The following is a 26,326-nucleotide window of genomic DNA, read 5'->3' as shown; positions in this document are numbered from 1 at the left end:
AATTTATATAGAGATAATATTCACAACCTAAATCTCTGGTTTGTTTTTTTTTTAATGGAAGTTTCCCTCAATAGTGTGAAACTGCAGAAGATATTTACCCTTTTGAGCTGAAAGGTAATATGTTAGGATTTCATTATCATAATAGTATGCTTTATTACTATTATTATTATTATTATTATTATTTAATGTTTTTTAAAAGTAGAATTAGATTTTATAGAATAAGTTTTTAAAATGTCTTTTTATCCCTACATTTTAGTTAGACTTTAGTAGTATCTCTGCTTTACAGTATTTTAAAGCACCAGAATTCTCTGTAGAGATCCTTTAAGATGACTTATAAAACTTGGGATCAGCAGTTTGGAAACAATACAGTTATTAAACCCTTTGAAGGTATGTTAGTAACACAGCTTACACACTTTGGGATTTCAAATAGGTAATTAATTTAAACACATTCTCTGATTTTAAGACATCTCCCTGATAGTCAAATGTAGGAATCTTCCATGTAGGCAAATGTGATTTCCTTACATATGCAGAAAAGGTTGGAATATATATCCTCTGCAAAATCTCTAATAACTTACACAGTTGTAAGTTACTTTTTAGAAATTAGATTATTGCCCTGCTGGAAAAAGGCATAGACAATTTTATTACATTACAGACACTGCAGCTTACATAAGTCAGTTCTTTCTTTTATATTTAATTATATGTACATTAAGAGATATTTTAATATGCATATCAATAGTATGATAAATTTGGAAATCCTTATCATGCTTTTGAAAAGACCATTTTCAGATGTTCTGTTTAACTAAGTTTTATAAAGGTATTAAACTCAGTTCTCAGCAAGTGAGACACTTTTTTTTATTCTCTATAGAATCTTATTTATATGTTTTCAGCACTGAGCCTTGTCACAAAGAATAAATGTCCATCCTCTGTTCTACCTGTTCTTCAGCATGATAAATCACGAAGCATATTGCAGATTTCTTTATATTTTTGATAACCCTGCTGGCAGTCTACTAAGAACCAAGATGGAAGGAAAAGGGAGGACATGCAATGTTAATTCACAGGGAGGTGGAAGAAAAAGAATATTTTCTGACAAGTCATTTGCCCGTGTTAAAACGTTCTTCACACACAAGTTATTTTCTTGGACAGCACTTCCTATTCAGATCTGGAAGAGACAGTACACTCTTGGCTAGTAGTGGTGTGGTGGGTGCTCTGTCACATGTGTCAGGCACTAAACAAGGTATGCTTATTGCACAACCAAAAGCACCATGTTTAACTGGTCTCATTTTTAAAACAACACCAACAAACTGGTTTAACTGAAAAAAGTGAAATTTTATCTTAGTGATTTTCTGGTGAACCAAGAGAATGAGTTTGAATTTAGGTATTAAATGTACACTGAAATATTATATGCAGACACACAAACTAATAGATGAGGCATATATTACTTTGTATTTGCTTACTTGGTCAAAATAGTCTTTATATATTGTTATATCTCTTATTGCTGGAAATAGGAAGAATTCCACTGAATTAAGTATTTGTAACGGTGTAAAGGAGATCGGATACATGCATCTAGTGTACATACTGACCCTTTCAACATATAGGTACTAAACAAAATCAGTGGATCATAATTAGTTCTCACAACCATCAGGCCACTTCTCCCTGCTTCGTGATAACTTTCTGTTAACACCAGATTAAGTGACTGCAAATCAGTTGCCGCATAGGGACAGAGGGCAGATGTAGCAGCTGTCCCTCTTCAACTCCAGGAATCCTGGCTGTGGAAAAGAGGGAAAAATCCAGTCCATCTTAATATCTTCAGAGCTGCTGGCTTCTAGAAATTTTTCTTGGCAAATTGGTAACCATTGTAAAATGGAGCAGCTTTCTCTTGCACCAAGGCTAGGTAGCTGTGAAAGCTGCATGCAACAGTTTTTATCTGCCTGTATTCATACCTTACAGTTATGTACTTGACTTGCACGAAGAAGTATCCTCTTACAATATAAGTAAATGTGTCATCATAAATCATAAACAGGTAATTTAGGATGCTAGAACACCATTATGACCTTGACAGTTAAAAGTGTCTGCTGCTAGAAATGTGAATTGCCTCTATCCATTACACTGCGTGCAAAAGTAATACTGGATTGCGCATTCTGTGATAACAGAAAATCATGGAATTTGAAAATGATTCAAATTTACGACCTGTGAAATGCTTTAAGCTTAGCATGCTAGACTAAGGATTTTTTTTTTTCTGTTTTCTTATCACTAGGTTGAAAAGAGTTTTTGTGATTTCTGTTGGCTTTCAATGGAAATAGATTAAACCACAGCTTTTGAAAACTGTGTATATACTAACTTGAAAAGATAAAGTTGTATGACCATATAATAAATTTCACATTATGATACTGGTATAAAGGAACTTTAAATGAAGGATAATGTACCTTTACTGGATTGTGCAGTTCACTAGAAAACTTTTTTTTTTTTTAAAGGAATTCCAGTCGATGTTGCAGTCAACATCTTCATTAACAGCTTTGGGTCAATTCAAGAGACAACTATGGTAAGACTGAAATGAAATTAATATAGCACACATGGAGATTTTCTTATTAAATTAAACTTCAGGCTGAGGATTGTGAACTATAAAGTAGAAATAATTGTTATGATTGTAGACACTGAGAATTGAGTTAATGGGTTAGTAATAGACTTTATGTCATAAACCTATTAATCTGTTTCACTCTGTATTTGTCCGCACATTGTCATAGCTTTTAGAATCTGATGTGCATGAAAGGAAATCCATGGTTTCTAAGATGCAAGGAATAAACTTATTTCCATAAGTTATTAAGTTCAGGGGAATTAAATAATCTTTCTGAGAGTTAATATATAGGTTGGTTGGTGTATTACTAAAGAAAATACTAGGACTGTATATGAGAGATAAAGGACGTACATGCATATGGCTGAAGCATACAGGTTCTCTGTTTTATGTAGTTCTGAGGATAGGAGTAAATCATGGAGAAATAGAAGGAGAAGGAGTAAAGAAGTAGATCGTCAATGACTATACTCTTGTTCATTTACTGTGCAAGAGAGAGAAACTGAGGAGTGAAGTTTCTAAAAATGTATTTCCAGTTCAGTCAGAAAATTTCAACATGTCAATAACAGCACCAAATAATCCTCATTACAATTTTGACTTTTTTGTTTCTATAGGAGATAGTATTAATTTCAAAATAAAAAGTCATTTCAGCAAAGCCATTCCAAATATATTGGGACATGCCAATCTTTTTTGCAATGGTATTTTCAATAAATCCTGTCAAAAATATTACAAAAAAGTGACATTTAATTGTTGAAGATGTTCTGACCTGATCAGGGTTTTCTTTTATGTAAAAAAGAGGGGAGCACACCATGTCTTGCCAATATGTGGGAAGGCAGTCAGGGCATGCACTTAGCATGGGAGTTCTGAGGCGATCCCTGAGCATCCCATTTAGAAATAACTTGGGTGATCTGCTGCATCCAAAGCATTGAGCCAGTTCCCAAAACCAGGCTGGTCTTTTTAATGCTGTGACTAAGGCAGCATTCCTACTCATGATGGCACAGAAGCAATAAACCATAATATGGCTACTAAATAACAAAACACCTTTTGTTGGTGGTGGAAGTAGGTACCCACTTAAAATTCAGAACCAGCTTACACGGTACCCTAATGACATTTCAGTAGGACTGCAGAGCTGCTCAAAGTTAAACATATGTGATGGCTGAAACAGCTTTGGAACAGCTTGGCCAGAAATTTCTGTTTCTTTAACCAGGAGTGAATAAAGATTTAGATTTGATTGCAAATGATAGTAAGTCAGCTAATAGCATTAGTGGGAAGTGATATTAAAACAAAGAATGTAAGTATACCAAAGATACCTCGAGATTTATTTCCTGAAAACAAAAAGAGGACTGAAGTTTAAAGAGGAGCAGGGAGGAAGAGCAGGAAAGTAGGAGTGAGATTAGTGACTAGGGTGGCAGGTATATTAGGCCAGATGTCCCTTTCAAGTTTCTGAAATTTATTGCATGCTTTAAAAAGTTACTTTTACAGAGGCTTTTTTACAATTCACCCAGATCCAAATAGTAACAAAATATGAGTGTAAGGGGTGTGCTTCCACCCCTGCAAAATTAAGTATGCTTTCTATACAGCAATGCATGTATGCCTGTCTGTGAATTCATGATATGGTCGCTCACAAATTTACTGGGATGTTCTGTAAGATAAGTCATGCTCTCCTCCATATTTCAGAACTTCAGACACCATCCTTACTTTAATTTATGCTTTTATTTAGATTTCTATGTCCAGCCGGTCACTGTGATAGCTAAGCCTGTTTATGTGATGTTTGGATTACTTCTTGGTTGCCTTAATGTATCACAGCAAGCAGTGACAAAAGACATGATCAATCTGTTCTTACATATATCACTTGGGAAACTCTTCCTACTGCAGTGGGTATTGAGTCCTGTGGACATTAAGGAACCACTGCTCTCTTGGGGATAGCCTGGTACTTGCCTTGAGATGGACTGGGTAATGCACCAGAAAGTAGAAGCAAGTCCCTTAGACTAGGAAAAAACTTGTACCTCCAGAATCACGGGAAAAGTGTTTCCTGGAGCTGAGGCACCAACTCTGTGAAGGACCAGAGCGGCCTCTTGCATTCAGAAAGGAGAGACATTTGCAGGCAGTAACAGAACTGCTGAAAAAGGTTCCTCAGTGTTGGGGAAGAGAGTGGCTGTCTGCATCTCTGCTGTCTCAGGCATTGGTGTGAATCGTGAGGAACATTAATTTCTTCCCTGTCTCTAAAGTTACCAGAAGCTACTAAACTGGTTGGAGTGATATCTTTACTGATACCAAAATCTGTGAAATAATATATTTCTAAGTATTTCAGTAGGTGAAGTATCATGATGAGTCTTGGCTCTGTAGCCACTTCTGGCTGTAATAGCTGAATTCATAGGTTTTTGCAAAATCTGTGGGGGGGTAAAGCGTCCTGTTTTAGCCATGCTGAAGGGATGATTCCTTCTTTTGGGTGATGGAAGGGTGGGGAAAAATAACCATAAGCGCCAGGTGATTGGAAGTGAGGTGGTGGTAGAAGGCACAACAAACAAATGTGTGTAGAGTGCCAGCAAGAAAAGGCCTTTCAGCATGCTGATCTCCTTTCATTCAGAAGAATGTTACAAGAGATGCAGAAGGAAATGTCTTCAACAAGATGTCCTGTATCCCACTCTTAGACCCCTCTCTGAAATAGCCAACTCTGGGCTTAATGTCTGGAACTTCTAACTAGTCAAGAGGCTCCCACAGTGTCCCTCACCTTGACATCATGGTGGCTGGTTCTGATTGTTCCTCACGTATTTCAGGAATCCCACAAAATTATTTTCAATTATTTTTTGCTTGCTGTCCTTCTTGTCCCATGACGATTGCATTCTTAGCTTTGCAGTTGGCTCATCCTCAACAAAAAAGAGTAGAGATTACCTCCCACTGGGGTAGAGTCTACCTAGGTTTAAGACAGAAGGAAATTTCTTTATAGAAAAGCATTGACAGGTTTCAGGTAATATAGGTTTGAAGCAAGACAGGACCCATAGTGTGGATCCTATGCGCAGAAGCCTGTATTGCTTTAATCAAGCCCTTGTGAAGAAACTGAAGGGCAAATGTTTGCTCTGTGTCTAGAAAGGGTAGTGTTCATGTTGTTTTGTTGAATATTCGAGAGAATTGCGACGTTTTCACACATGTATTGGATAAGTTACCTGGAAAAACTAAGCAAAAAATTAGTAAACTACAGCGTGAATAAGAATTTGTACAGCTAAAATGGAGAAGAGCTTATACCAGAGCTGCTACCTTCCAGTAAGTTCCCTTTATCTCGAATCCTGTAACTTGTTTCCTTCTAGCTCATTAGACTACTTGTCTAGGATCCACATGCTAACTCTGCTTCTGGTTTTGCAGGTGTTTTTTTAGACTGCAAATGTGTGGGATAATATGGTAATTATGTCACATTTAGAAACTGTTACAGACTGGATGACCAGTCAAGGATTCCTAGGAATAGATGCTTTCTGGTATAAATACCTGTAGGGCTATAATATTTTAGCTGTGCTGATGATCTGACCCTTTGTCTACAGAATCTATATTTAAGGTTTGTACTTGCAGTGTAACCTTTCTTCACTGATTCAAATGGCAAAACACCACTTCCTCCTTCTCTTTTACTTTAAAACCTTGCAGAAAGGTCTGTTTGATATTTACATATATAAAGGAAAATTCAGTTTCCTTTTTTTAATCTTAAAAATGCTATTTTCTACTTTATTAACAGAAAGTGCTATTATGCTTCCTTTCTTTGTATGAGTGGAGATCATGTAGAAAAAGCCTTTCATGATCTTTTATGTGCTCCAGTTTGCAGAAAGACATGTGTTGGCTTTGATTGATTCCTGGCCTGAGGAGTTTTTTGGGCCACATGCCCACTGTTTAGTAGGTTGCATTTGAAATATTTCCTAGAAAGCCTCCCCTTTCAACCTCCCTGAAAACAAACTTTCCTTCTGTTGGAACTTCATGGGAAAACAAATCCGTGTAGAATACTTCTGTTTCTTTTTACCTGCCAGGTCCTCTTAGCTCTAATGCTGATGAATATCTCTTCTACCCCTCACTAGTTTCAGACTTTTTAATTGCTATTTGACTCTCCTTTATTACAAAATGCTGATCGTTCCGCAATATTCAAAGAATGTTTGTAAAATATATAGAAGGAAGACCATGTGCTTCATGCAGACCACTTCTTCAGCCCCTATTGAACCTAATTGTAGTGCACGTACTGAATCTTAAAATCATTGCCCAAATTTGAGAGGACTTCTTTCAAAATAGATTTATACCAGACTGTAGGGTATACTGCTGCCAGATGCTGTAACAGTTCATATTCTTCTAAAAAGAAGTCCTTCTGCACATCATTGTCTAGCTAGCCACAGTTTTGTATCCTGACATCTCTGCTTCCTTCTACATTTTCAATATTGCCTCAAGTATGTTGGTGGCCTTCCTCTACAAGTACACCCTGTCACAAGTTTCTAGTCATTTAGGTAGGTCTGAACCTGTTTATTTTAGGTTAATGGGATTTTTCTTTCATTGACTTCAAAGGCAACAGAATCAAGTTCTTGAAAAGTCACAACATCCCGTTCTTTGGTATATTTAAGTTCATTTGTAATAGAACAAGGAAGGAAATAAAATAGCATCCACCTGATCTTACTTCCAATTCTTATTTTGCCAGTGCTTCTGCTTTTCAGTGATGTAAACATCTCCTTCTGAATAGGTAAGCTGAAGACAAGCATTGGACACTGCTTATCATTTACCTACAGCTTTGAGAGGCATTTTATTTTGTTAAAATTAGGGTAATGCACTTGTTTATGGGGAAATTAATTTTAGTGTAATGCACAGTGTAATGCTTGTGAGCATGCACGGTATGCAGTATTTATCTATCTCATGTGGTTTAAAGTAATTTTTTTCACTGAGACAAGAAGTGCATATGGAATGGGAACTTCAGCAAGAAGCAAGTAAAGTAAATTTTCAATTATATACATATAATTGAAAAGATGCTTTCTGAGATAATGACCTGAATTCCCTCCTCTTCTGAAACTTCTTTATGAGACCCTTCCAGTACAAAGTCACTTCATATTAACTATTATTTTATGCTTTTTCTTTACTTTGACAAGATAATATATGTCTTTGTATAAATAAGAGTCAGACTATATATAATTTTTCAAAAACCGACTGCCAACAAGTAACATATGTCTCAGAACTATGCATATTAATAAATATTGCCTCAGTTCTTTCTACTTAGTTTTGATGCTTTGCTTTTTCCTTACAATGCAGTAAGGAAAAATATTACACAGTATAGTGTAATATACCTGGGCTGATCTGGCTGGTGGACTGGACATGGGAAAGTGGGCACCATATTCCAATTAACAGGGTACATCGACAGGGTAAATCATTCTGCATGAGGTCTTAGCCAAGTGAACTCCTTCTTGTTGGAGTCTCAACATGGCACTTGCTTTGGAGTGTAAATGTATACTTTATTGTAAGTACAACAGTGTAAGAGGGCATTAATGTGTAAAATAAACAACTTTATAAAATTAATTTGTTATGCAGAATACACTGACAAACCAAAAATATGTTGAGAACCTTCACTCACAGATTTCTAGCATTTTGCTATTATTGTAAAACAGGCAGTATTTTCACTGCTCTAAAAGACACAGCCCTTATCTCAGAATGCTTTGTACCTAATAGACAATTATGAAAAAACAAAAAACACCATAGAAGACAACTAGGAAGACTGGAGATAAAAATTATCTTACATATAGAATTTTAGTTTATTTGGGTTTTTTTTTTTACTTTCTTTCAACAATACCTTTATTCTTTTTCTGTATGTGATCTGCCTAGTTTACATATACATCTAAAAGAGGCACTGGCTTAAATGTAAAAAGCAAAAAGACTTAGAGGTAAGACTGAAGAATCATAACTGACATACTGGGTCAGATTTTTCCTTTGGATGCACACAGCTTTCACTAAGGACAGAATGCATGCGGGTGTCATTTTGCCCTGAAAACACATGCTACTTGAATTCCCGGAGGCAAAATTAGGTTCTCATTGAGTGTGGCTCTACTACTGTCCATCCTTGAGCAAGAGTCCTGCTGAATTCAGAGGGACGTTTCCTCTGTGTAAAGTCTCGATTTTGTGTCTTTGAGACCTACCCTTTTTCTGCTTTCATACATGCTGCCTCAGTACTTGTGTGGCAAGCTGGCATCAGTTTTCCTCAGTTACCAAAATAGTCCCAAATCACTGTTATAAGGTCTGAGGCTGTATTTTGGGTGTGTAGTGTAAAGTGTATTATCTACAAGGTCTGTCTTCTGCTTTTGTAGTGTGATATTTCACCATCAGTGTGCCACTTAATCAAATGGAGAATAAGCTGGAATTTACACTCACAGGATATCCTGATAGAAGTGATATCATGCCTGCTTCCTGCAGCAATTTAGCATAATCAAGCTATGGTCTGTCTCTGTCCTGCTGCTTGCTTTTCTCTATGCCTAGATAGCAGAGGACAACTATCAAGGAGACACAAAAAATTATCGGGGGGGGGCAGAATTTGGCCCTTTTTAAAAGAAATGTTACTGTATTCAAAACATGAGTGAGACATCATTTACCAATTTGTAGTACTTAACATTTATCAATGTCATTTGGATAGTGATTACTGTATTTGTGATAGAAAAATCAGGGCATAAATTGTTTTTATCTTCAGTCTGAGAGAATGGTTTTCCTTCTCCATGGGTATTTGGCTAGACCTTTGGCTCGTCTAATATTTATGTATTCTTCCCATCAGGACTATAGAGTCAACATCTTTCTAAGACAGAAGTGGAATGATCCCAGACTCAAACTGCCCAATGACTGGAGAGGTTCAGATACGCTGACAGTGGACCCAACAATGTTTAAATGTCTTTGGAAGCCGGACTTATTCTTTGCAAATGAAAAAAATGCTAACTTTCATGACGTCACACAAGAAAACATCCTTCTTTTTATATTTCGGGATGGAGATGTCCTAGTCAGCATGAGGTATTTTATTGATATATTTCTACTCTTTTTTAAAATTACTTGATATGAGAGATATATGCTGTGTTATACTTAGTAACATAATACAGTTTATGACTAATATTTAAATTTATATGACAGTTTGTAAACAATACTACAATAAATTAAATGTGTGTAAAAAAATCAGATGAAGATGTTTTAAAGCATGTCAGTTGATAGCACAGCAAGTACTAGAAATTTGAAGTACGTTAGTATGTCATGTTAAGCTAACACATAAAGTAAACTAGTAGTAGTGGAAACAAAATTTAAACCCGTTTGATAATTGCTTGGAATCCTTCCTGGAAGCATAGATATCTGAAGTAAAGCCTTCAGCAAAACGATATAATTTGCACACCACTTGAATTTCTGCATCAACTAAAGAAAATTACGGTTACTTACTAATGATATAGGAAGCAGCAAAAATTACGAAATTTGTGAATATAAATGTTTTGTAAAAGTACTGGGACATAATCCTGATTAAGTTCTATGCCTGGCTATAGACATGCATATCTATATGTAGATATATGGATATAGATTTTTTCAGAAGACCCAAAAAAATTGTTTCATTTCATTGCAATTAACACACACTTTTTTGTGGTCACATGAGCAATTTCTTCCTGGAGTAGAAGTGGCTAGAAAAAAGAAAGAAGATGGAAGAGTCTGTGTTCTTTTCTGCCCATTCCAAATCAGGATGAGAAAACTCAATCTCAAGACTTTTGCCAACAGTGATCAGAAAAGAAAATATATTGGGCAATCAAAGCATTTCATTTGTCTCACTCTGAAGGTCCCAAGTCTGATTCCAGTTGTTTATGTAGCAGGTTTTGAAGTCTGTAGAAATTAATATTTCAAAACAGAAAATCACTTTCAGCTGTAAAATAAACTTCCCATTTGAAACAGCAAATGTTAAAAGAAACATTGAAACTTTTTTCAAATATTTTTCCAGGTTGCAGCTATTCATAAGTGAGCTTATTTCAGTCAATAGGTTAGGTTAGTGAGCAGTGAATATTGAGTGAATACTAATAGAAGTTTCTGGTGGAAAAATTCTTCTCTGAAAACTTCCAAACAACAAAAGCAAATTCAATAAAGTTTGAAATTAATGTCGTCCTCTAAAAATATTCTGTTGATTTTAATAATACAGTATGTATTAGTACATGGCAGCTCACACTGTTTTTAAATTCCATTTCTGTATTTTCAGATTGTCTATTACTCTATCATGCCCTTTGGACTTGACCTTGTTTCCTATGGATACACAGCGCTGCAAGATGCAATTGGAAAGCTGTATGTAAATCAGTCTGTGCATAAAAACAGTTGCCTTCTTGGCATGCCTGAGAATCAAACAAAAAATTATCAATTCTGTATTGTTCATGTCAACATTTTTAATGAATCTTGAAATTAATATTCACTGGTTCCTACCAACATACATTTCCCTATCAAAAATGTTTCTTATGGTTCTGGCAGCATGCACTCTGTTTTTAGCTTTTGCTATCAAACGTAATGACAACTGATGAGTTTTATAAAAACACTTACAATAAACTTACTAAAATGGAAACACATATAATTTGGAAAAAAGAATCCATAGCTTCCCCAGGTAGTTTTAACTTCCACAACCTTTGCTGCTTTGTAGGTTGTTGGGGTCCAATTTATCCCCTTGCATTGATGATGCATGGTATTATTTGAATCTCTTTTGATACGGTACCAAAGGAAAAGTATTTGATGCCAATACATTGAGAGCATTTAGTATGAAACCTTTTGAAAGTGGTTTCAAGATGTGTTGTGGATGTAGTCAGGCACCTCTCCCTTACCAATCCTTCCCTGGTCTCTAGGTGATTTGATCTTATGAAGGGGCAGCCAGGTCTCATCTCTGAAGGGCTTCATGCAGCCAAAATGTTTCTGAAACCCATCTTCTTTCCTGCTCCCCAAGTACAAAGGTGTCTACTCCAGTACAGCCTTTTCCCAATACTCCAACCCTCGGTGATCCCACTTTTGTGGCAACCTGTTTTACTGGGTAAGGACAAGTGTGAAGCAGAGAAAGAAGGTGGCTTGCTCCAGCCCATTCCTGCTATAATACAAAAACTTTGTTCAGTTGTTATTCCACCAGGTCTGGTGGGGAAGATGAGGTTAGGGAAGGGAAGACAAAAGCAAAGAAAGAGCAAGGTTAATCAAAGCTGAGCAGGGCATCCCAGTGGAGACAAAGGTAATAATAATGATATCAGAGCTTTACAATTTAGTTTTTGATTGCCAGCATTTACCTTTAGAATTGTAGCATGTCCATAGCAGTTTTGCCCATCACTAATATGTGTATACATTAGCTGAAGTAAGCTCTTATGGTAAATCCAAACCAGTTTGGGGTTAAACTGGAATTAGACAGTAATATTAATGGAAGTTTGCTCAAGCTTTCTCAGTGTGGGTTGCTTTACAAGCATTGCAAGGTATAGCTATTCAAGGAAGAACTACTCATAAAAAAATTCTCAATAACTTTATTTAAACAACAGTATTGTCTCTCTCCATGCTAAGTTCCTATATTCAAATTCAGGAGGAAATTGCTCCTTTGGAAAGACAGTGTGCACTAAACTTTCTTCTACCTTTTAATTCAGTTGTCAAAAGTAAGAATGGTACCCATGACCTCCAGTCTGTCCATCCAGTTCCAACAGTGGGCTTGCTTTGCCTGTTACCACTGGCAGTTTTATTCTACTTAAGTTCTTTTCAAATCAATATTTTTTTTCTAGTTGCTAGATTTCCAAAACAAAAAAGGCCACCAGTTTTTACTAAGCTGTTCTCGTATCTGCAGTTATGATCTCCAGTTTTACATTTTCCCTATGGACAAAATTTTCACTGCCCAGTAATTGTTATCATAAAGGGTATTGTTATCATAAAAGGGCAGTTTTTTGGTTTGGTCTATGTTGCAAGAGAGTGAGACTAATTTTAAGAATGAAGCATTAGAACAACTGATTTTTTTTTTTTTTTTATATTATCTTCCATCATGGAGCTTTGAGACAGTGTGATTTTTATCAAGTTGTTGTGAATCTTAGAGAAGTTAGCTTATAAACAGTTTACGTTTTTTAATCACAGCTGTTCTTTCAAAGGTACAAAAATACCTGTCTAATGCCTTCAGAAAAAGAACAGTTCTTTAAACATTTTTCAGAGGCTTTGAATTGCAAAATGCTGCATTCCAACTCCATCTTTTTTATGTTTCCCCATCTCTGTTCCCATTTAACACACATTATCTCTGTTTGAATTAAGTTAATCCTTAATAAACAGAACGTAGCAGAAAAATGGCATGTAAATTCATGATTATGACTGCATATTTAATTAATATTGCTTTCTGCTTGACTATTGTGAGCTTATCTTTCACTGCCTCTCACTTGGTGGTGTTGTATATATCATGATTTAGGCACTCAGATGTATACTGAAGTCTGTCTGTACTCAGGAGATCATGAAGGCACTGAATTGATTTCAGCAGGACTACACATCCATTTAAATTCCTGGTCAAGTATTTCCTGAATGTCAATGCTTTCATGAATCAGGACGTTTAATCTGAACAACTAAGCAGAAAGGTTGTTTTACGCAAAAGTCAAGATTCATCACAGTAATAGAGTTGTTAAATTATTTTGAAGTTACTAGGACTTGTGAGTGCTGTTAAAGTTCAGTATATTTTTCACACTTTGCTGAAGTAGAGTATGAATGAATATCGAGGCTTCGAAATTGGGGAGAATAGAGCTTTGCTTTCTTTGTTTAAACAGTAAACACTGTAACAAACACCTCTTAATCAGTGTAATATCACTGATAATGTAATGTTCCACCCACCAAGTCCTAATTTAGGCCTACCTAAAAATTCAGTTGTGGATTATTTAATTTTTGTATTTAATTCTTTGAACAGGAAATAGAAAGAAAAAGAGTGAAAGAAATCCGATACATATATGCTAGATTTTCTTGCAGAGTTTACTCTGATTGAGATGGTTCTTTAAACGAGTATTATTATTTTGTTCTTGTAGTTGGTTACACAACTGATGACTTACGGTTTATCTGGCAGTCTGGAGATCCTGTACAGCTAGAGAAAATTGCTCTGCCTCAGTTTGATATTAAAAAGGAGGATATCGAATATGGTAACTGTACCAAGTATTACAAAGGCACAGGTAGGTAGTATAAGTTATTTTCTTGGTAAAAAACTTTAAGCTTCCTTCAACTACTGTTTAAGGTTAATGGTTAATACTCCAGTTCATGTTTTACATTCTTTGGGAGAAAACAGATTATTTTTAACAAACCAGCAGTTCATGTAATAGTAACTATCACATATAATTACTGCAAACTAAATCAAATACAGAAACATCTAGTTTGAAGATGAGATTAAATGTTTTTCTTGGTTTTACTTACATGTCTTCTGATCTTACTGTCACCATTTTGTTTATATAGTCCTAATACCTTTTTATGCTTGTAAATGCCTATCTTTTCTGATAGGATGTTTGCGCAGAATTATGCCGGTTGCGGCAAAGCAGGATAATTTTGGTTCTCTGGTTCAACTTCTGTTCCAGAAGTGGATAGTATTAGAGTGTAACTTCAAATGCTTCACCCTGCAGGTTCTTCCTTTCTCTAAGTGTTCTGGAAAGTCTGTCATTACAGAAAGCTGCTTACAATCCTTAGCCCTGTATTTATTCAATCCTATGATTATTTTCTGAGCGCGGGCACAAATTTATCCAATGGTTTCTGTACGCTGGCTTCTAATGATTTATCTTTTCTACCTTGATTGATTCCTGCATATAATTATATCCAAACTACTCACATACTGTGGCAACTGCAAGACTTTCTACAACAGAGGTCAGCAGGGCGTATTTTAGTTAGAGCTCTTGCATCACATGAATAAATCTCCCATTAAAATTCAATGAGCATGGCTGTGGCACTGCAGCTTCCGAGGATCCTCTGCAAGTTTCTCTTTGACTATTCAGCTGAAGTTGAGGGTCTGTTACTTGCAGTTCCTTCTGAGCTGGATCCCAAATCTGAAGAGATCTTAAGTAACCTTAGTAGATCTCTGAGTTAAGGAATTTAACTTGAAAAAGGTAATGAAAATTGAAAGGAAGTTTGTTTTTTAACTGCAAAATGAGCGAGTTCTTAGCCTAACTATATGTAATTCAGTATCTCAAGTGATGTAGCATTTGTAAATAATATGAAATTAGCTCCCCTCAGCAAAATTCTGCATTTGTGAAAGCACAACCAACTGACAGTGATTGCATTCAAATCTAAGTCTGGATATGGTAGAAGTTTACTTAGCAGTGAAAAAAATATTTTATTCTTCATTAAACAATGAATTCACTGAAAAAATAGCCTATAAAGTAGTGAAAAATTGAAGGGATGGCTCTTGCAATTCCCAAATAAAATTCATACAAATGGGAAGACTTACATTCTATTTGAGGGAAAAAGGAAATACCCAAGATCGCTATCCTGTTATTGAAGTTATCATGATCATTTTGAGTTTTTCCCTAAATCTAAAATTAAACAGCTAAAAAATCTTCAGATGTTTTAGGTATTTTTAGGAACCTTGAAGAAAAATCTAAGAATTATACACTTTACCATTAAACAGGAAAAAAAATCAGAAGTGTTCTCTCAAGTTTCAGCACCTTGTGACCGCAAGTTGAAATGACACTGTGCAAAGTGCTCAGTAAAATGGTTGCATTTTGTGTGTGTATGTGATTTGAACATTAAAGAAAGAACATTAGAGAACTGGCAGACTGGGTGGAGTGACAACATGAAATTTTTAAAAGTTTTCATAATTCTTCTTGCAATCCTTTTTGTTTGAAAATTAAGAACATCCATGTTAATCTCATAATCAAGACTGGAATTAATGCTTCATTAATGTGAATGGAATATTTTAGTACTCTGAAGTATTTTTAAAGGTTGTTTTCAGTAATCAGTAGTTGTTTGATTTACTTTAAATTCTCATATTGAAGGTATTTAAAAAATCAGATTTTGCACACATAGTTAAAATTAATTCAGTTAAGGATTTTTTCAGGTAATCAAGAGGCAGTGTTGCATGTACAAGCAAATTTTCAAAATTATGGCTTATGCAGTAGATTCTTGCCAGTTGCAAAGAACTTAATCTTTACTGCCTATTTACGTCAACTGCTGTTTTATCATACCTACCTAAGTAGAAAGAGGGTCAACAAATTTGCGGTGACTTTTTGTGTCAATAAATTGAATATTTGAAATTGCAAATCACCTATTCTTTGTTTATCAAAATATTTGACAGATCCAAATAGGTCCTCACGAGCTGAATGGTGAGGGCAATAGATACTATTCTCTGCCTGATGAAAGATGATACAAAGCCATACAGAATGCATTTCTGGCATAAAGCAAACAAATAATGGTTTTGAAGGTCATCTGTCATTTGAAAATAAAACCTAAAAGTATCTGGAAACTACTCATAACTTACAGAGGGGAAATTTGTCAGACAACAGAACATTGAAGAGGATAAAATGGACTATGAAATACCGTGTAGTGTCTTCTACACAAGGAAATTTTTCCTTAATGTTTTCTTGTTTTGTTGTTTTGGTTATTGTATGCCCAAACAGCACTTTAAAGATGACTTATCATTCTACAGCACTTAATTGATAAAATATAGAAGATAAATACACATATTTTTGACAGATTCTATCTTCGAAATCAGCTTTGTACCAACTATATTTATAGATATAGACTGATCTGAATTTTGAAATTGCCATAATATAGCATAGGAATGCCTTTTCTTTATAAAGTTGTTTCTACCATGGTATTGTGTCAATATTAACATAAAAATGCCAGTTCTGCTAACTGAGTGAAAATATGAACAGAATTTGTTTCCTGGTTATCAGACTTCCTGATCCATCTGTTATCTCCAGCAAAACTTCTAGTATCTGCAGCTTTATTTTTTATTGAATTAATCTGAACAGGTATCTTAAATGTTGGGGTGATTTAGATCCTCATTTTAAAAGATTTGAGGCAGTATTCCTTGTTTTCAAAATTTAAAGTATTTTTAGAGTCTTTTTAAAAAATTCTGTACCAATTTTAGGAGTCACCTGTACCAGCTTTCAGTACTGGGGGAATCTCTGTTTCGAGTCACATTCAGATCACCTCTTTCCATTTTAAACTTTCTGCACTAATATTTCTTAATTCCATCTTTTGCACAAATTAATGCTAAGTAGGATTTTCAGATGAGCTTAAGCTAATATGACTGCTAGACCCCATTGGTTTTATCTGGACTGCATCTTGAAGCCAGCATCAAGATGACAGTCACTTTAACTGCCTGTTACCGATGCGCTGTGAAAAGACGGAGGGTACCTTGTAGAGCACAGAGAGTACGACATGCCTGACCACACTTGCCGGTTATATAGTTCTGTGTTTTGAACACTTTTTTTTTCAAATTGAACTCTTTGCCTTTGTAAAGAAAATTAAATCATTGAATTTTTGCTCTTAACTTAAGTAGAAAAAGGCCTAGAAGATACGGATCTGAAGAGGTTGACCTGCAAAGCACGTTAAATATTAATACATTTATTTCTTTAAAGGTTATTACACTTGTGTAGAAGTAATCTTCACTTTAAGAAGACAAGTTGGATTTTACATGATGGGTGTTTATGCTCCTACACTGTTAATTGTTGTTCTATCCTGGCTGTCATTTTGGATCAATCCTGATGCAAGTGCTGCAAGAGTCCCACTGGGTAACCTGCGTTTACACGTACCATCACAATCCACTTTAACGCCATTAAGCCATTCTCAGTTGCTTTGACAACATGACACTGGACACTGAAAGCAACTTCACTTCCATTATCCTCTCATCATTTTCACTGAAACCTCCTCATTCCTATAGTTCTGTAAAATCCACCTTCACGTTGAGACTTCGCTTGATAATGGTTCCAGCACTTATGTGATAAGCACACTGTCTCTGCTCCTCTCAACCCAGACAAATCTGATCTTATCCATGTACGGGTGATGCTGCAGGCACTGTGGCAATATGCAGTTTATAGGAATTTGAACATCTGAATAATCAGTAAAAGCAGGAAAATGAGTAATGTTCTAAATAGCTATATTCTTGGAGCAGTTTTTCTGAAGAGTAATGTTGTCTGGAAGAGAATTAGCATCCTTGTTACCTGGTTGGTTTTATTTCATTAGAGGCTTAGTTCATGAGAGTACTTCAGGCTCATGCTTTCATGCTGCTCAGCACAGCGCAGTAGGCAGGCCCTTCATTTATTATGAGATAGTAGGACACAGAGTTAATCAAAACAATTTTGTCTTGACTAATTGGATTGTACATGGGACTCCAGCTCTGGGGTGGCCAAACCTGCTGACCTCAAAAGCTCAACGAAATGCAGAGCCAGGCTCTTGCATCCTGACACTTCTCCTATTTGGATTCCTGTCTCCATGCCGTGACCTCTCCTTCCCCATGCTCTGGCCTCCCCATGCTCCCCTTTTCCCTGGCACTCCTCCACAAGCCCATACCCCTTATTTTCCAAATCTTTTCTGTGTCCCAGGAGGTTCAGTGCACCTGTTTTCAAGACCCCAGGGGGGTCTTGATTCTGCAGTTGCAGAATCCCTCCAGCCCCCTGCTTTCCTCAGAAACCTCTCACCCACACTTGAACCTCCACCCCCCCACAGGACATGAGTCCTGTGCAGGTTCACGTGTGTCGATAAGTGCTGGGGACCCTTGGAGTCAGGACCTGCCACATCACCTCACCAGTCCGTGTCTGCTATCAGTAGAGTCTTGCAGTAGCAGGTAGCTGAAATCCCACTGTTAAGAGCCAGCTGGAGTGGGAAGGGTGCCTGCTGAGTTTTGCTGGGTGGAAAAGTGTCCACATACCCCCTGGCCTGAGCCCCACTGCTCCCGTCTCAGGTCATCTGCCATGCCTTTTCCTCCTCCAGTGATATGATGGGCAAAATAAACTATGAGCTGTAAAAAAGACCTGGAGAACTATGACTGGAGTGCTACTTTTGGCTTCTGAGTCAGTGTTGTCTACCTTGCTCTAATTAAATGTAACAAAACATGATTTAATTATATTTAGTGTATCTTTTTTCTAAGGGTCTGTTTCAGAATACAAATCAGCTTTGTTTTTCTTGACCTTTAGAAATATTAATAGTTACTTGGGGAGGAATCACAATCTATATCAGTTTGATAGCAAGTAACAAATATAATCTCTTACCTTGAAAAGTAGCAAGGATGCATTCCATAATGTGAGACGTAAGACATTTTAAGAAAAAAAAAAGTGTGGGGAAAATGTAGCATGCCTTAAATTAAAAAGATAGAAACAAGAACTGGAAATATTTTTCATGTAGTGAGCTCCAATATGATCAAAACCTGAGCAGTATTTCTACTTTTATAATCCTGCACTTCAAATAGCTGACCAGACAGGCTTATTAATTCTATATTAGATTTATAAGAGGTATAGTGCTGATTTATGTAACATGGATGTCTTTGTGCCTAAACATGCATGCTTATTTATTGTTTGTTTGTTTTCATTTATTACAAGTGTTTATGGGCTCCTTTTATGTATTAGCATTGCTGAAATAATGCATTTTCAAAGATACTAACCATTGGCCTGATTAAGTGACTTTTCCTGACTCCCCAGAGAAGCAGAAGCTGCTAAATCTGACCATCCTTTAGTCATGAGTCAGTATTTAGTAATGCAAGTTGATAGCACTGTCACTGGGGTAGGTTTTATGTTTCTCCAGTTTGCAAGGGGGCAACAAACTAACTCTTCTAGCCGCATCCTTGAAGACAGTTGACCTTGAAATCTAACAAGATTAACATTTCTGTGTCAAGTGGATGATACCTAATCCCAAAAAAGTGTTACCCACGGCCACTACAGTCTCAATGGCTAGATACAGGTCTCATCACGTGAGAAGCTACTTCAGATTTACTTACAAATATCTTAATACAGTCATCCTTAGAATTAAGTATAGTGGGCTACTGCTCCCCATGGCTAGGCATCTCAGAAGTTTCCAGGTGATTTAGGGATACAAGATACTTTGCAAGCTGGTAAGCAGAATATGTTTTCATACACTGATTAATGTTCTGGGAGAAGGATGTATGTTTGTTTGAAGAAAAAGCTTTTGTCCATGTAGGAACTAAATTAAGTTGCAAGCCCTGTAACATTTCACCCAGTTAGATCATCTGGTGGTAGGAAAGTCCACAAAGGACTGGTACCTGGACAGAGGTGGCTAAGTGGCATAAAGGCTGATATCACTGAATACTTCTTTCTAATTAAATGCTGGTGTTTCACCTTCTAATGAGCCTGACAGAGGACTCTCCAGTTTTTTACAGGTGGACAGTGTGCCAGCATCTGTTTAAAAAATTCCTTTCTTTCCTTCACTGCTGTGTGATGCGACACAGGGATCACACAAGGGAGTAAGGTCTTCCCTGGAGCTGTAGGGATCTGAGGGATGTCGGATTTCTGTCCCCTTGCAGCAGCCTGACAGCAGGAAGCATTAGTTCAGAGTGCAGGTGGGGGTACAACAGGGTAACTGAAGCCTTGGAGTAGTGGTGATATATTCCGCACATACAAAGGACAGCTAGATCTGAGGCCAGGCATGCCCCTGCCTCATCACTCCTGTCCTCAGATCTGTCTTGGTTCTAGTCATTTCATTTTATAAAATTCTAAAAATGTAGGGTCTCAGAGGAAGACATAAAGATATATGTTAGTAATGTAGTATGAAGGATTGGCAAAAGTATGTCTTTTAGTTTATGAAGTTTAATGAGAGAATAGAATATATTAGAGATATCAAATTATAAGAAAAGGAAGACAGAACATTACCTTTTTCAATAACATTAGTGAGACGAAGCCAGACATTTTTAAAGCAGTAATATAACACAGAAAATAGTGTTTTATACAGCATACAATTAACCTGTGGAATTCACTTCCAGGAGATAGTGCTGAGGCCAGTAAGTTCGATGGATTCAAAAAAGGGAGATTTGTTTATCTGGCAACATGTGCTGAAGTGCTTTGCTGGATTGGCACTTTCTGATATTATCCATATGTAAACTTAGGCAGTGTTTTTAAAATAGTAGCTCTGTACAATCATGCTTTAGGCTGGGAGCTAACTAACCTTACTGACAAACTAAACTTTGCCATCGAGAGGGTTGCGACACTAGGGGCAAAAACGCAGAGGTATTTCATAGAAAGGCCAACTTTCCCTTTACTTTGCAAGTGTAGAGGAAGGAGCTTTATCCCTTCTCTTTAGTGCTCCCTGAGAAGAAAAGGGGGATGTTTTTGTTTCCTTTTTTTTTTTCCCAATAAGTAATCTTGCAGTTTATTTATTCATTCTCCTCACTCGGTTTGAGCCCTGGGCTTTGGACTGTGTTAGGTAGGTACCTAGCGCAGCTGCTGCCAGGGGTGCAACTTACAACTCTGGTACTAGGGTCTCCAAGGCCATGCCAACTCTGATCTGGCAGCAAATGGTTGCTTAATAGAATATATTTGTGCTTCTATCTCACTTTATTGTTACCTTGAAAACCTAGAAGATTCTCGGACTCTGAGAATGAACTTTTCATCCTAGGAATCCAGGCAAATGGAAACTAGCAGCAGGTCACCATGACCTCAATTGCTCTACTGAACAAATTGATGAAAGCGCCGCTGAAATCTTTTCAGCTAGTAGAATTTATAAGTTAATTTTGTAGAATCAAATCCAAGATTGTAAGATCTAGTATTTTAAGCTCTACCAAGTGGTTGTACAAGTGTTTTAAGCACCAGGCATGATAATAATACTTGCATATTAAGACAGTAAACACTTTTAAAGTTAGTAGGAAAAAAATTACAATATCCAAAATGTTGAGCCAGTCCATATCACTGGCTAATTTGGTTATTCAGGGTAAGGGTAGAGGCTGCCTTTCAGAAGCCTAGCATAGACATAGCATGGTACTTGACACGGTATGCTGTCAGAGAACGAACAGAAAGCTGGGCATAGGCAGAGGTGTCCTTTATATGCTAAAAGGCAATACAGCCTTATTTGTACTTGTAATTGCAGTTCTTTATGATCCATAATTAGTGTTCAGCCCAAGACAGCTGGTGTTGGTCAGTGAAAATAAATTTATAAAAAAGGAGACTATTCTATGCTGACTTTCCATCCTTACAGGCATGTTTATACTTGAATGCTTCAGACACAGTAGATCGAAAATAAGCCAGAGTGGACACTGAGTTTTGTTTGTTCAGTATTTGCCACATCATTATGATCTGACATAGCACATCTGACCATTCTGTATTATCTCAATGGACAAAAAAATCCAGCTTTGCAATGATACGTTGCTATTAGACATTTCAAAATAAAACACCATACAAATCTGTATTTTAAAATCATATGACTAATGATTTCTTTATAGTTTCTCTACAGTGTTGGAGCAGCTAGTAAGTTGCCCATTAGTAAAATAAATTATCATATCAATCTTATTGAAATCCAAATGGGAACAGCAGCAAAATAATTGTCTTTTATTTATGGTCAACTAGTTGAATACTTTCATAGGCCAATACAGATATTTTCAGTTTTGTTAACATTTTCACATTCTCAGTTACTTAAAATGGATCTGAAGAAAATGATGTCTCTATGAATTACAATCTTTTTCATGCTTTGGATAGCACACATGACCAATATAAGAAACATAGTTAAGACTGAGTATCTCCTTTTGGCCAACATTGATTACATTTCATGAAGCCACCCACTCATAACTAAAGAAGATTTTTATCATTAGTGTTCACAAAACCAAAATGGGACATTCTGAACTGGGAGGGTGAAATAAGTTTTCCCCACAACAGCCGTTTCTAAAGTTAGCTTTTCCCAAATGTAGCTGTTCATGTTACTTTTGCCATTTCATAGGAGCCCCTTTGAGATCAGGCTTGTATTTTGTATCTTGCAATGTGAGCCCTGTGTTGATGGTGACATTTGGATTGCCTTGTAAGGAGCAGTGCTTGTTGAAACCTAGTTTGATGATGAGCGTGACCTTTCAACAGCCTTTGCAGATGTATTTTTTTTTCATGATAAGGGCTTCCTGAAAAGCCCTTTATCTAGAAAGCTTCCTGTAGATCCTGGAAGCTGAAATAGGGAATGATTGTAGACCCTCAGTCACCTCAGTGTTTTCATCTTCACAGTGATTTGGGAACACAGACTTTTTCATGTGCTGGTACAGTTTTGCTCTTTAGCAAAAACTTCTCTTTCACCTAAGTTTTGCATATCACCCCTGCGGACAGGTCATTCAGAGAATTGCCCCTGCTGTAGCACAATGCAGATTTCTGGGACAACAGTCACTCTTCAAGTCTAATTTAAAGGACTTGGACTCTTTTGATTTAAGTATCATATATTTCTCTTCCATCTTGCCAGACTTAGATGCACGTTCTAGGATTATTCTCTGGAAAGCCCATTTCCCAGTTGTGTGATGAAGCCAGAAAACCACAACAACCAGTTTAGCCTCACTTAATTCTTTCTCCATTTATAAAATGAAGGTACTTATTATTAATAATTCATCACTAACTGCAATATCCTACATGAGTATTCAGTTTAACTTGTTCGTTAACTGAAGGCATGTGCACTTTGTCTACCTGCTGCAAAATACACCGGCCGCATTGTGAAGTCCCATTCACTGTTACAAAACATCATTCAGTGTTGTCTGTTTCAGAGGAAGAGCACAGCCAGTGTTAATAAGGGTAAGTTTTCTTTAATCAATATGTTGTTTTTCTTTCCGTAGGTATTTTCTCAGTGCTCAGCTTGGCATCTGAATGTACCACTCTTGCCGCTGAACTTCCCAAAGTGTCTTATGTGAAGGCCTTAGATGTCTGGCTGATCGTTTGCCTTCTCTTTGGGTTTGCGTCCCTGGTGGAGTATGCGGTGGTTCAGGTGATGCTAAACAATCCAAAGAGAATTGAAGCCGAAAAAGCAAAGATTGCCAAGGCAGAGCAAGCGGAAGGGAAGGGTGGAAATGCTGCCAAGAAGAACACTGTGAATGGCACAGGGACTCCTGTCCACATCAGCACCTTACAGGTAGGAGCTGCAAAACTGTGTACGCAAAATCAGCATTATCTTCTGTTAACGCAATTCCAGGAATATCCTGTCGTAATAGTTTTGGATAGTGCTTAGTCTTACAAGTGGCCAAGATGTTAAAAACATGCTGGTAATTAATGGCTAGCAATCTGACCAACTGATCCCTAGTGATTCGGGGTCAGAGGTACTAAATGAAAAATTTGTCTTTTAATATCCTAGCGCCATAGTTGCTGCTGAGCTTCAGGTAAATAAAGGAGCAAGCAGCTTTACAGTTGCTATTTTTCTCATAATAAATAGCAGCTGTCAAGCCATAACTATTCAGAGGACAGGACTCTCAGTCACTATTTGCTGAGAGTGTACTCAAATAACACCCGTCTCATTGCTTTCCCGGGGATGGCCACAGCTGCACTGCATTTCATGTTAAGCATCTCTGAAGCCAGGGATTCAGAAGTCTTGGCCTTTGTAAACAAAAGACATGTCTGTCTGTCAAACAGTTCCTGCATTTCCTGTGTTGCCAGATAGAGTTTATGTGTAAATTGGTCAGATCTCATTATATGGGTAGAGATGAGATGTGCATCTTATCTCAGGCCAAATTTTCCCATCATAATGTTGTATAACACACTCCTGGTGTTGTATAACTTCCCCGTTGTGCTCCAAGAGTTATCAGACATCCCAGGCCAACTTCCCTCAGTCCTGAGTAATACTTAAATGACATTTATTCTACAGAAGGAAGTACACTGTGCCTCAATACATGAAATATGAATTTGGCTTATAGTTTTCAATGACTCAGCAATTTAGATGTGTAACATAAAGCTATTAGGCCGGATCCAAGTGATAATATCGGTAGCATACAATGTGACTGCAAAGCTTCTTTAAGGAGGGAGTAGTTTATGCCAGAATGGTGGAAACCCTGACCTAGTATCAAGCTGGCATTGCCCCATAACTAACTACCCCCAGTCCAGAGGAGCTGCAGATATCGCAGAGCGGTGCACTTGACTACCATAATTCTCATCTGGTAGAAGACTCTCCTGCGAACTGTTTTGGCAGGCAACCAGGCTCAGCTTAGAGCAACCCCATGTCTGCTTTGACTTGTGTCACAAGTAATTCCCCAAGCCCAGGAAACGTGGGAACTGAGTAGAAAGAAAGATGGCTCCACTACAGTTTTGCTTCCCCTGAACTGAATGTGATATTTTTGTGTTCAGAAATTTGCTGGTCCCAAATTCAGCTGTTTCTTGTGACAAAATAGTTGCAACATTCCAGCACAGCAGCATAAAATCTATTTATTCCTATTTCAAGTACTTAACAAGTGTAAGTGTATAGCTTGATCAATGACAAGATTAACAAAAAACCTACAGCTTTTCGGTAGTGTGAACAAAACCAAATTGCTAAATTACTGACTCTCCTTGGTGGGAGGACCCTTTAAGGTGCTTGCCATTGTCATAGCCATAAGGAGAATAAAATGATATAAAATGATAGCTTTTATCATCTACGGTATCCTTTCATCTTTTAGTATTTTTTTTCAAAAAGGCAAGTTTGGGTGTACAGTGCATTTTAAGACTTTGAGGAAAGGGAGTCATTGCCCACAAAAAATTAAGCACCATTGCCCATGAATGGTGTCTAGCAGTAGGCTGAAGGTTTTTAGGATTCAGACCTCAGTCTGCCCTCCAAGATCTTGCAGTGTCTCCCCTCCATGATCTTGCAATGTCACCTCCAGCATCTCATGTTTGACCTGCACTTTTCCGGGTCTTCCCAATTTGTTACCAGAGACCTTTAACATTCCAATGTCTATAATCTCTGCAACAATAATCTGTGTTGGATTTATATGTAGCTCTGGGTATGCGTAGCTTCTTATGATCTTTATACAGAGACTTACAAAACATTTGTTTACCAAGACATATTGGAAATACGTATTCACTGCTGTAAAAGCTGGTCATGTGGCTGAGTGTTCACCTCCGCTCACGGCTAGTGATCCAGCTTGTATCCAGCCACCTGCTTGGAAATATAGCCTACCTGAGGAAGGGTGTCCTGGGCTGGTAATTTCTGGGAAGATCACCAGGCTGAGATAGAAAAAGGTCCCAGACACATCGATGAATCGTTTCACATCAGGATGTGGGTAGGACAGTGATGCTAGATTCTATATATTTGAATGCTATAAATCTGCCTGGCTGAAAACTCCCTCTCAGAACCAGCTACCGCGTAGGAGTACTTTGAAAGTTCTCAGGCCTGGAGAAGCCTGTACTAAACTCTTAAAACAGAACCGGTATAAATCTTTTGGTAGCTCTGCTCCTAAGCCCAAACTAGGCCTACACCGCAAAATTTGGATCACTTTCATACAGACCTAGTAATGATTAAGTAGAGAATGCATTTGCCATATGGCAAATACGTGAGGGAGGGAAACATTAAAGAAACAGGTAATGGAGAAAAACTGTATGTTGAAAGGCATAAAGAATATGAAACAAAAAGAGGCCGGAGTGCTGTCCCAGAACTTCAGGAGCTGTTTCTCATCAGGGTCACGTAGGATTGTGTGTGAGGAGAGAGCAAATACTGTGCTAAATGTCTGGAAAGACTTAGGTGAACCAATGCGAAGCTTTAGGAGAAAAGGAGGACAACTAGGAACTGCATCCCTGATGCGAGTGCACATCCTATAGAAATGTTCGAGGATGTTCTCTTTCCACATAGGAGGTGATACTAAGGCAAAAGTGGCCGAGGGCATAGCTGGAAATCTCACTATAGCTAGGCTTGAAGCAGTGGATAGACCAGATGGGGCTC

General features: G+C 37.3%; 1 protein-coding gene across 1 annotated transcript in view; it reads left to right on the top strand.

Annotated features, from left to right (window-relative positions):
- Window positions 1–26,326, top strand: part of GLRB (glycine receptor beta) — a 46,231-nt gene that overhangs the window by 11,999 nt on the left and 7,906 nt on the right. Inside the window, exons 3-8 of the mRNA XM_059817872.1 lie at window positions 2,472–2,539; window positions 9,333–9,562; window positions 10,773–10,855; window positions 13,570–13,710; window positions 17,107–17,259; window positions 23,265–23,557. Of these exons, the coding sequence (XP_059673855.1) occupies window positions 2,472–2,539; window positions 9,333–9,562; window positions 10,773–10,855; window positions 13,570–13,710; window positions 17,107–17,259; window positions 23,265–23,557 (968 nt within the window). The remainder of the gene's footprint in view (window positions 1–2,471; window positions 2,540–9,332; window positions 9,563–10,772; window positions 10,856–13,569; window positions 13,711–17,106; window positions 17,260–23,264; window positions 23,558–26,326) is intronic.

Source organism: Gavia stellata, chromosome 5 (assembly GCF_030936135.1).
Source record: "Gavia stellata isolate bGavSte3 chromosome 5, bGavSte3.hap2, whole genome shotgun sequence".
In the NCBI taxonomy this organism is placed as follows: domain Eukaryota; kingdom Metazoa; phylum Chordata; class Aves; order Gaviiformes; family Gaviidae; genus Gavia; species Gavia stellata.
The sequence above is the reverse complement of the archived record's forward strand: the minus strand, read 5'-3'. Positions and strand labels throughout refer to the sequence as shown.